The 12686-nt window shown below is 37.4% G+C and overlaps 1 protein-coding gene across 2 annotated transcripts in view; it reads left to right on the top strand.

Annotated features, from left to right (window-relative positions):
* Positions 1-4419: 4419 nt before the first annotated feature.
* The window catches only part of LOC122080773 (NEDD8-conjugating enzyme Ubc12-like), a 10807-nt gene continuing 2540 nt past the window's right edge, over positions 4420-12686 (top strand). The window contains exons 1-2 of one of the 2 annotated variants that reach the window (XM_042647607.1): positions 4420-4701; positions 4842-4955. In XM_042647607.1, coding sequence (XP_042503541.1) covers positions 4847-4955 — 109 coding nt within the window. In that variant the 5' untranslated portion in view covers positions 4420-4701; positions 4842-4846. The remainder of the gene's footprint in view (positions 4702-4841; positions 4956-12686) is intronic. The other variant, XM_042647606.1, reaches the window with a different exon arrangement.

Raw genomic sequence — 12686 nt, 5'->3', positions numbered from 1 at the left:
AAGGCGGGTTATGCCCCCCTTGTCTTTTTATTTTCAGTTTTTTTTTTTTTTAATAAAATTCTAGGGACTTTCCCAGGTCCTAGATAATATTCAGGGTAAAAAAAAAAAAAAAATTGGACATATGGCTCAAGCCTTGAAAAGTCAATCTATCAATTTTGCCATTTGATATCAATTTTTTTTTTTAATTTAATGGACTATTTTAAATACAACACATAATCGTTGTAATCACGCAGTCATCTTACAATAAAATATCGTTGTACCCAATATGTCATCAACAATGATCAATACTCCCACCACTATTACAGTAGAGAAACCCCTTTGCAGTTGATGCATTCCTACTTGTTGGTAAAAAAATTATATCAATCAGACTTGCAAGATTAATTATCATCAGTTCCAGTTTTTTGCAGCGAATGGAAAAGTGGATTCTTTCTATAAAATATGTAATTTTTGTGTAACAATCACAATATTCCACAATGAGGTTGTTCATGTTGAAAGTTTATAGTTTTCCCTAGTAACTTCCATGATAGGTATTTCAAAAGATCATAGTGGTATCAGAGCAAATTTATCGTTCACCAGTAGATTGCTTCCAGTCTATGATAGTAGAGTAAAGACATAGACTGTGTTTTACTCTATGCGAATTATTTAATGATAGAAAAATATTATGAAGCAGTAACATGGGGCCTTCTTTAGGGCTTGAAGAGAGGGAAGGAAGGAGGATGGAATGTGAACGAGATCTGGAGCGATGTTGAATAACTGAGAATCTGTTTTGACACCACATTTTCTTGGTCATAGGTTACTTTACCCCTTTTTTTTAGATTTTTTTTTTTTTTAATGTAATGTTTTTGTAAAGCCTAACAACATTTTAGTTATAGCTCTTAAGGCAGTTAGTGATCAAGGAATCACAAAATTTGTTCCAAACTCATTTTTTCACCTAATAATATATTTTTTGTTATTTTTTAATTAAAAAATAAAATAACCTTTCATTATCAATTTCACATTTCACCTGTTCCAACTGAAAAATACGTAATCAAAATCTCATAATTATTATATATGTGTAAAAGAAGACGTATTATGACAGATCTCATAAGGTTAAGAGTGTGAGGTGTAGACATACCACGATATTTATTTTTATGCCGCGCATAAGTTGCCATATCTACCATCGCAAATGAACCACGATATTTTTTACCTACACCCGTGTAAACCATTTTCTATGACTTTTTTGAAATAACACCATTAAAATGACTCTACACAACATTTTTAAACACTTCATCTACTATAAATATCAAAATATAAACTAGCACCTTTTTTTTTTTTGGTAAATAACAAGCACTTATTCAGTCCTTTAAGAATCATATATGAGCATATCTCTTATCTGAGGCCAATATTTGGGTGGATGTGTCAGATTTGAGAAGTGTTTGTGAATCCCAAATCACAATGGTGTAATTGTATCCCAATTTTGTCTCATTTTCCTGGCATGATTTTTTTCCTCAACGGCATAAGAAAAGGTGTTAAAATCGAGACAATTTCAAATTTGAAATAAGGGAATCTTCTATATATTTAAGACGCTCCAAACAGCAAGAAACAATGGAGATCCCATAAAAATGTACATTTTTTTTATACAAATTTATTTTCATGGCCACATTTTATACAAATTTATTTTCATGGCCACATTTTAAAATAAGTATTTGAAACAAATGAAGATTCAAAATAACTTCAAAATTATTTTTAATTAGAAGGGGAGTTTCTTAACTCTTTATCTTGTCAATTACTTAATTATTCAGTTTTGAAAACACTTTAAATCTCTTTTATATTGATTATTAATATCTTCAGTTGTTACAAGATATTACGTAGTCTTATCTTCTAAAGCCCTTTAAAAACAATTATGTTTATTTAGTTTTAAGATATCTTTAATTTTTTCTCTTTAAATTTCATTTATTCCTTCAGTTTTAAAGCTCTTTTAGTTTCTTTCTTTTACTCCTCATATCATTTGTTTTATAAATGGAGTGGAGATTTAATATTTCTATGACTTAGAATAAGTATTTGAGTTATTCAAGTGTGTTCTTAATTTTGCGTTTCTTGGTTTTTGTTGGATTTTACGTCTCCATTGTGTGAGTGTTTTATTTTCTAATTTGATCACAACCTTATAGCATTCGAAAGGGTCTAGTAGTCGTGTGCACGAGTATTGGGGGAGCCATTAGGCTATTTTATTTGAAGATCGATTTGCAATATTCTCAGCTGCACCATAAGAGACATCTACAGTTTGAAGGACAATGTCAAGTGACACGACTCAACCCACCAATTTTCTAATAATTTATATTACATGTCTATGATAATTTCATGCAGGCGATAGATTGAAAGTTCTCATACATAAAAGTGACATTTAGGTGTACTTTATCAATATCCTGACACATAATTTTCTTACACTACCAAACACATATTAAGATGAAAAATGAGGGAAATGAATACTCATTTCAGGTCAGTAAACAAAATTCCATAATAAATCTCAATTGGTGTATCTTTTTAGGGGACCCGGATCGACACCAACGACTGATGCTCCAACGAACGTCCAACGATCCAGATCCAAGGGTTGGGATGGTTTGGTCACGCATCCCAACACTTGGGGATCTGCGCCCAAACAATCCCAGCCCTTGGTCAGATCGTTGGACACTCGTTGGTGTTGGAGACGATCTTTTTCCCTTTTTAGGTCCTCTCATATTGGTGAAATGTCCCCCTCAACGCTTTAATGCCTACACTATATATATATATATATATATAGAGAGAGAGAGAGAGAGAGAGAGAGAGAGAGAGAGAGAGAGAGAGAGAAGTTGTCTCCTGACATTATGAATTCAAATTCAACTCAAGTAGTGTTTTAATGGGTGAACAACCAAACCCTATAGCCCTGGGTGGCAAAAAGGGTCGGCATGAAGGAGTTCCAGAAATGTCTGTGATTTAGTAAATAGATATACGGACGTAGAGATCATACCAAATTGAAAAGTGGAAAGATTTGTTCAAATCATACAATTAGCCATCACTTTGTCGATAATCATTAGGGCAGGGATTTCATGACATTTCTAATTAACTATATCGTATTTTTATTAAGTTATTTAATAGTTGGTATGCTAAATCGTATAGAGAATGGGGTTGGTTTAGATTGATCATAACTGAATGATTATGAATTACATCCATTTTTTTTTTATAATATTTTACTTTACATTGGTAAAAAGATAAAGGCAAAAGGTTGGGTATGCCGCTGATATAAAGTATACTAGCATCCATTATGCCGCTGATATAAAATATACTAACACCCATTATGTCTATCTCTCTCTTCCCTTTTTCTGAAATGATCTTCATATCCTTCATGAATGATACTCTCTATCATGTGATTTTATTGGTGCCATCTGCTAACGAAGCAAGATTCAATTCGATTCATTCATTTATCTGTCAAGAATCGATTTGAAGTTCTCAACCCTAAAAGTTGGTTGCTTTTTTGAATTGAAAATCAAACGAAAGATACGAAACTAAAGTTTGGGAAGAAACAAATGCAAGCACACATTATTGTTTTTTTTTTTTATAAAAAGAACACGCCTTAGAGTGGATGAGAAAGCTAAGCTCTATATTGTTATAATGACAGAAATTAAATAGTTAAAAGAAAATCATCTAACGTAATCTCACTGATTTGTCTAAAATTAGAATTAAACTTCATGTGGGTCCCAAAAATTCACGCTATAAATGAGTGACCTTATTGTAATATTGTGGGACCACGCTATATATGAGAGACCTTATTGTGGGACCGACGTTGCAAGTGGGGTCTTTGACGCCCGCTTACCATTGTAGACCTTTTGGCACATGCAAAGCTAAAAAAGTTGTTTAGCCCAAATCCAGGTTCTCTGAACCTATGAACGCATGGCTGATTATTAGGGCATCAAAACCAAGTACAGTGGCATCCACAATTTTAGTGCACACTATCGTATCAGATTGGATATCGATTATTCCGAATTGATACAGTATCGGCATGAATTGACATTGAATCGCCCACTGAAATACCCCCTGATTTTATTAATAAAATAGTTTTTTTTTTTTAATATTCTTATTCTTGGTCCGTGCCGTTCCATTGATACGGATCGCCCGATACGTTAAACCGCGATGGGTCCTATTCACTCTAAAGCCGTGATGCTCACTCAGTCTCGCTTCGACGGCGTGAGAGAAAGAGATCTCCGCCCGCATTGATTCAAAAAGAACGTTTGCATACTATCGAGCATACCAACCGTTGGATTAGAATCCAGTAGGTGTTCTAAGGTAGATATTGGTGTATCGTACAACAGCTGAGCAGTCGGTGCTGACTTTTTTTTTTTTTAGAAGAATCATTCTTTCGTCTTCTAAGTTTTTGAATATTAAAAACGGAAAGGAAAGGGATTATAATGATTTGTTTCTCTCCCTCTATCTATCAGAGAGAGAGAGAGGTTGGGAACTGGACGCAATCGATTTAGACTTGAGAGCGAATTCCTCCTTCGATTCAGACTCTTTCGGGAGAAAAGACAGAAATTTCAATCGAGGAGCGAACATCCTCTCTTTATAATCGATTGGAGCTCTCTCTAATCAGGTATAAAGGTTATAGATTTTATTCATCGTTTTTATCTGAATAAAAAACATCGATCCTCCCTTTCTTTCTCTGCATGCAACTCGAGTGAACCCTAATCCGTAGTAAGTGTTTATGTTTCTGCTAGCTGTTATGCTTTGCTGTTTTCTATGAAGTATTTTTTTATTCTCGGGGGTTCATCGGATTATGATTTGTATGCTGTTTTTATGATTTTTTTTTTTCTGGCTTTTGTTTTTGACTGTAGGAACGATGATCAAGCTTTTTAAAGTGAAGGAAAAGCAGAGGGAAATTGCTGAGAATGCCAATGGAAGGGCACCCGTGAAGAAGCAATCTGCGGGGGAATTGCGTCTGCATAAAGGTTTCCCTTTTCTTATTTTAATTGGATTTACATCTGTCTCAAATTTTGTAAGTTTTAAATGGAAAATTGTTTGATTGGAGTTGAGTTTTGGGGGGTGAATTTTATTTTTGAATCAGTTTTCGCTTATTTATGGTTAAAGGAGAGATTGTGTTTGGTTCTTTGGGTATGTTGGAGGTCAGTTCATGTGCTCAAAGGATTATGAGTTGGTTCAGTACCCAGTATTTAGATATCTTTTTTATGCGGGGGGATGGGACTTGTGTTGTACAGAATGTGTAATCGTAAAAGCCTAATCTTATTATATCACGAACTTTTCAAAATTCTCACTTTTGATACATTTAATAGATTAGAGAAACATGGTGTGGGAATGGCCAAACAGGATTCACATGCCAACCTCAATTAGTTGGGATAAGGCTCAGTTGAGTTGTGATTGTGAAATCAAACTCATAGACAGGCAAATTACTTTATGCAAATAACAACTTTATCATCTCTATGTGCTAATGTAAAGCTGGGTGAGTGCATGAAGGAAAATACACCACGGGAGCTGAATGACCGGATGCAGAAGAAACTACTTGGGTGTAGTGTGGAATATATTCAGTTCAGGGAATGATTGATTCTTTTCTTTATCCTCTGTATTTGGGCTACCCCTTAATTCCTTGTCATGCAATTTTCCCCAGTACTTAATATTTTGTAAGTGAAATAATTTCATTAAGAACAGGGCAACTCACAAGGAATTGAAGAGGAACAATCTATGTAGAAGGAAAAATAAGAGCTCTAAGAAAACTCTATTATATGGAGAAAGAGAAACTAAGCATCTCTCTCTTTCTCTCTCAAGCACTCACCAATTCAAGGCAAATCCTCCATGACTGGTGCATGAACTTAGGAAAAACTCCTTTTGGCATAAAGTATAGGAAGAGAAGCCAAAATTATTAAAATCCGACTTCTAAACAGTATCTGCATGAGTGCGTTTTACTCTGGCTCGCTCAAAGAACGTTGTGAAAATTATATTTAAAGAAGCGTGTTTATAAAAAAAGAAAAAGATCTTTATGGGAAGATGCTCTCTGATGCAGAGAAGCCACCTAAGGAGAACTTCCAATTGAGCAGAGTCAACAGATCTTGCCAAAAAGGAGTTGATTTCCCTGTGGATCCACGTAGATCAAATAAACCAACTGCTCTTTAAGTATCGCAATACCATACTGGATGGGTTAAGGCTACCCATGAGGTATTGTTTATTGGATGTTTCCAACTTTTCAGTTCTCACCAGGTTGAGGTTTAGGCTTTAATTTTTTTTTTCCTTTTCAATGTAAGATTTGTGTCTAAGTTTTGGGTTCATAGTGTTCAGCATCTTTCCAGGTCTGAGTTGTCTATGTTCATTGAGGCCCTGTTTGGTTAGAAGGGAAGTGAAACTTGAACAAAAATTCATGGGTAGCAGTGAGGAAACTTTTCAGTAGGTTTTGGTTGGAAGTATAGTTAAGAGGAGTTGTTGCTCATACTTCACTGTCACTCACTTCACTCATAATCAAATGAATAGTTAGTGTTTGGGTTGAGTTGTTTCCAACAGTTCACTTACCTCCTTCTTTGTTTTAATGTTTTGTTGCTTACTTTTGTGTCAGTATCAGCAACATCAAAAGCTTCATTCATTGATGATTTATATGACTATATCATGGCGCTATTAAGGAAGGTTGTAGGTTTTTTTTTTTTTTTTAGCCATCTAGCAAACTATGATGATCTACCAAAGCTGACGTGATTTGACGGTCTGTGATAGGATTTATCTAGCTTAGAGTTCTGTCCATGGTGGGGAGTCTAAATTGAGTCTGTATATATGATCTAGATATATAATGTGTTTGTAGAGGCTAATTTAAAGAAAAAATAATACTTTCTGTTAGTTGTTGCTCGGTTGTTTCGATAAGTCTATTGATATGATGCGGATAGGATATATATATATATATATACTTCATTAATTTTATTAAATTCTTCAGTAAAAATTGCTGCTACTATTATACTGATATTGAAAGATCGGTTTCAGAGCCCAGATTGCTCTTGTATGATAAATTGACAAAGTTCCAGAATCTAGATAGGTTTACACTTTACATCACCATATCCACAAAGGATTAGCTGATCTAGCTAGATAGAAACCAATATTTTATTTTCAGTGAATAAAGAATTCATTACCAAAGGAGAAAGAGAAACAAGGGGCTCCAAAGGGGGAAAAAGAAAACAATACATGGGAGCTATACAAAACTAAGCAAAACTCAACCTTCAAGGAGAGGCATCAAAGTGCTCTGTGGTAAAGAGTAGGCAAACCCCAAGACACAACAATGAGCCTACTCTATGGGGAGTCAATGACACTACGAGAGGAGGTCAAGGATAGCTTGCTAGAGACATCTAGGGAAATGGACTTCCAAATCTGCTCATTAGGTCTAGAGGATGATGACCATTTTTTGATGTTACACTCCATCCAAATGTGATTGATGGTGCTTCCCGCTATAAGTCATATCCATCCAAGTCCTCTCTCGCTACAGGAATGACTCGTCTTTTACTTGGCCAGCATTTATCTAAAAGGCCTTTCCAAACTGCAGAGAAGGGGCAAGCAAAGAACAAGGGATCAATGTTTTCTCTAGCATTCCAACAGAAGCAACAAGAAATGTAAACTGGAATCTGGCGATGGATGAGAAATGACTGTGCTGGGAGGCAGTTGGAGAGAGCTCTCCAAATAGTGAAGTTGTGACGAGGGATGAAGCCCTTGAACAAAATTTTTTTGAGCCAAGGAGATAGGGGACCATGAAATTTGATGAGTTCCCAAGTTGATTTGGAACTGAAGAGTCCATTTGAAGAGGAATACCAAGCAACCATATCGCCCCTACCACGAGGCCCTCTGAGAATGGAAGGGAGGTGGAGGCGCCGTCATCTGTAATAGAGTAAATGGCCCCAAGAGCAATATGTCTAAGATTTAGGATCTTAAGCTAAACCCAAGAAACATCAGAGGGGAGAGTGGCCGTCCAAATAGAATCTTTACGGAAAAGACCTAATTAGACCTAGTCAGGCCAAATTCTATTCTTCTTGACTACAACTTCTAAATCAACTTGAGAATACCCGCAAAATCCATCTCGTTGATTCTTCTCAAGCCCAAACGTTCTTCCTTTGGGAGGTAAACTGTACTGGTAGGGTGGAGAAATTTGGAAGAATCTAAACCTTCCTAGAGGAAGGCATACATTAGGAACTCCAATGCCTTAATAGTGGATTGGGGGACCCTAAAAACACCAAACCAGTAGATGTAAGAGAACTGGAGGATTGATATAATTAATTCCAGATGTTTGGTCTAAGATAGAATCTTACCCTTATGTGTTGAAGTCTCTTGTGGATCATATCTAGGATGGGAGTGCACTGGTCGACCATTAACCTAGTAGCAAGGTTCAAGAACTCATTTCGTTTTGGTGTTTTAGGTGGTTTCAAAACCATTGAAATACTGAAATATTGTCGAAATGGTGTAGTTTTTCCTATATGTTTCGTTGGCCATTTTGGGGGGGCTAATGGCTGAAGTAGCCGAAATTAGTGAAATGAGCGAAACGAAATGACCGAGATGGCCGAAAGGGAGAAACTCGTCATCTCAATGGAAGCAGCCGCATCCACATCAGAGACCCCAACTAAAAATATCTAAGATTTCAAGGGATTGATCTGCAGTCTTGACAATCCCTCAAGAAAGTACAAATAGGATAAACTGGTTTCAATTGAAATGGTGTTGGATTTAGAGAAGATCAGAAGATCAGCAATAAAGACAAGGTGAGACGTGGGAGAGCTTATGGGACTTGCACTTAGGAATGTGAAAGATGAGATGCCAGCCAATTTTGATCTGGATACTTCTAGAAAGGACTTCGAGGGTTAGTGAGAAGATGAAGGGAGAGAGGGGGCAGCCCTGCCGAATGCCCACCTAAGTAGTGAAGTAATCGTCTGGACTGCTATTGACAAGCACAGAGGTGGACGGAGAGGAGATACAATGGTAAGTGCAATTGACAAAGGCGGTGGGGTGGGGGAAGGTCATCTTGAGCAAGACTTCAGAAATATAAGTCCCATCTCAAGGAGTCGAAGGCTTTGTGAATGTCTATCTTCATGAGGACAGCTGGAGAATGAGATTTTCAGTCAAAACCTCTAACAAGCTTATTGCAGAGGATGATATTATCACATATACTTCTACCAACAATGAAAGCTGAATTGTTGGCTCTAAATCACAAGCTACAACTGATTCACAAGGACTTTGGCAATGAACTTATATGAGAGGTTGCACAAGGTGATGGCCTAATGGGCTTGACGTTGGACATAGTAGAGGCACCTTTTCTGGGGATGAGGCAAGGCAAGTAGTGATTGACCCCTTCGATCTGGCTAGGGTTGAAGAAACTCTCAGGGACTTTGTGAGGAGATCAACTTTGATGATGTGCCAAGTGGAAGAGAAGAATTCCATACTTAAGCCATCGGGGCTAGGGGCTCTGTTTGCCTTGTTACTTGTGACAGAGGATAACAGCCATAATCTCGTCATCAGAGGTGATTGCATGGAGAGAATTGACGAGGTGGCTAGGAATGAACTTGTTGAGAAGACCCTCAGGGATAGGCTCAATTGTAGCTGTGGTTGGAGGCCGAAAGATCTCTGTAAAATACGTCACTGCTTCAGTCTTAATGTCTTCAACATTGTGGAGAGAGGAGCAATCTTTGGCAAGAAGCATAGGGATGGAGTTGAAATTGCTTTTGGCTTTCACGGACATGTGAAATATGAAGGGTTGGAGTCACTAAGTTCCAACCATTTAATTTTAGACTTCTGCCTTAAGATGCTCTCCCCTTGTGGTCCCCATTTGGTCTTGAAACCATGTTCCTATATGCGTCAACCCGCCCTTGAAATCCAATTTTCTAGTTTATGCCTTCAGTTGCCCAGATTTTAACAAATCATTTAGTCCACAGTAAATCTTGGCTATAGAATTACCTACTGTTACATTGTTTAACAACTCAGATTTCCTGCCTTGTATGCAAGCATTTGGAAGGGGCATGGTTCTTTATTTGAGAATTGGAAATTATTATAATCGAGCCCTACTCTTAAAAGTCTTGCGTCAACTGGTAAAGCTTTCGTATGGCACAAGTACAACTTCGGCTATTTCCTCTATGAAAACCATCATTTTAAGTTTCCTTTTGCTGTGGCAGTTAAAGCATCATCAAGGCAACGGTTAATCAGCTGAGTCAGTTAGCCAGCCCCTCATCAACTGCATAAGTTAAAGTTGGCCAGTGTAATTCGAGGTTCAACATAGCCATAGATGCCATACTCTGCTTTTTTGGTTGAGATTAGCTTTAGATAATCTACTGTGCTGCTACCTTCTCCCTTTTGTCCACTTATTATTGGATTGAGCAATTGTAACCTTTTTAGTAATCCTCCTAATTTCCTGATATTCTTCAAAGACTATATAACATAAATTCAAACGTTAAATTGGCACTCCTAAGAATTATAAAGAATTCCACTTTTCTGCTTCCAGATTGAGAGAACTACGAAAGAGGAGTCAGTCACATATTCAAACTTCAAAGAAATTGGATTAGGAAATTTGCTTCCATTACCAGTAAGATATAAATACCATGTAGAATCTTATAAGCAGTTTTTTGAAACCTCGATTGGACCAGATGGTTGTGTCTGTCCAACCATCAAAACCATTGATTTTCGTTTCTGTTATTTAGCCAACATGCTATGGGAACTAACAAAACTGCTTGGTCCCCTGCACCATTCAACCTTGATTACTGAACCATTCAGTCCAAGTTAGATGATGCTAACAATGTTGTTGTTGTTGTTCAATTTGCCCTTTAATTAAAGGAAATAAGATTTTGACTTCAGATTAGTGGTCTATCAAATAGCACCTTGTTTGGTTGGTATTAATTAGCTCCTTATTGTAGAAATTCTCATTTCCAAAGGTTTAAACCTTTCTTAATTTAGTGAATTGCATATTTATTGAGTTTTCTCATAATGTTGTATTATCTAGAAAGTTGGACCTATATCTAAAGGGTATCATTAAGGGGAAGACTATAAATTCTATTATGTTTGAAAAATGTAAAAAATTCTTTCAATGATGTGATTTTCGCAGGCCTATTATTCTCATACTCTGACCTGTTGTTACAATCACCTCCAAGACATATGGCTGCCTACATTTACTCGCTATTCATTAGCATCTATGCATCTGTTGGACCATGCAACCCAGTGGTTCCCTGGCCGAGATTCTGTCCTGCGCCTGCCAGCTTTACGAGGAACCATGCGTATCTCCCTTGCTTTGTTACTCCTGCCAGAAGCTTAGATAGCATTTCCTCCTATCACCATTAACTTGTATTCTAGATTCGTCTTCTTGCACCACCTTCTGGCATGTGACCGCACTCTTTGTCTGGGATCTTTTGATTTTGATGACTACTTCCTCTTCTTCTTGAAGAAATTCCCATCTTCCTGTCTGTCAGCAGCAGAAAGCACTCAAGAATTTTGTGAACCTCCTCAATCATCTTGAGAATCCTAGTTAGACAATTAATTATCTTCCACTCCCCAAAATCTTGAGAGGAGACGAGGCTAAACCCCAAGCTTTTACTGTAAAAATCACACTCTATGAAATTCGTACCTTCAGATAAGGGCAGTCGCTTGGTGCTGATAAAAAGCTTCAGCTGTCAGTATAACAACTCTGGATTGAGTATGAGAGCAGCCACTGTGTGCAAAAATTCCAAGGTTAGGAGGACCATTCATCTCTTCCAGGAGGTTATGGCCTTCTATTCTGTACTTTTGATCGACTATTTGACTCCTTGGTTGATTCATGAGGGGCATCAACTCTAACCATTTACTGTCCTTTAGTTTGTGGCTTTTGATTAGGGGCTGTCGCTTGGCGCAATGGTAAAAAGCTTGTGCTGCCGGCATGAGCCGCTAACGTTTGGTTCGGATAATTCAAGTCCCTTCGGTCGGTTCTCTCAGGTGGTCTTCCCTGATCTTCCCTAACGCTCAGAGTTTTGTTCTACTTCCAGTCCCCATCCCCTTCATCTTCCTGTATTTCCTATTGCTATCTTTGATTTCCTGCTACTACATCCCGGCCCACAGGTTTGAGAAAGTAGTGATTGATCTCACTCGCCTTTAATCCATTTGGACTAGTAATCTATACAACTGTCCCTCATTGTTTTAGAACTGTTGCTTTTAGAAGTCCAAGAAAGCCCTAGAGCACAGAAAATTCATATCCTAGCAACACCTTCTCCCCGGAACCAGAACAAGACTTTGGACGAAGGATCCTCTGCCCTAGGCTACCTAATACCTAGGATTTCGTCTCCACCGGAAACTCCTCTTACACTGTTCTACAGCCTTCCCTGGTTTCAACAATTCTTTTTTCTATTTTTGTTTGCTGATTTGGATGATTGTTGGTTGAATTCAGGAGAACTGGTGGTTGGGAATCTACTCCTAAAATTTGAGACCCCAAAGGAATGGTAGTGAAGGTGATAGTTCACCCTATTCGAATCTGGTTTGAGTTGTGAAGAACCTGCTCATAATTCCATGGTTGAAGATGAAATCTTCTTTTATTTAAAATTAACCCATGCTCTGTAATTACATTGATACCCTTCTTATGAATTGTTTCCATTAATCCCTTCTGACCTTAATTTCCAGCGTTGTCCTCACGTCTTTAGATTAATCCCTATGTGCTCCCTTAATTTATTACCTTATTTCTATGGGGTTGATATTGTCGCAATCACGAA

This window comes from Macadamia integrifolia, chromosome 6, assembly GCF_013358625.1.
Source record: "Macadamia integrifolia cultivar HAES 741 chromosome 6, SCU_Mint_v3, whole genome shotgun sequence".
NCBI lineage: Eukaryota > Viridiplantae > Streptophyta > Magnoliopsida > Proteales > Proteaceae > Macadamia > Macadamia integrifolia.
This window is presented reverse-complemented; position numbering and strand designations above follow the sequence as displayed.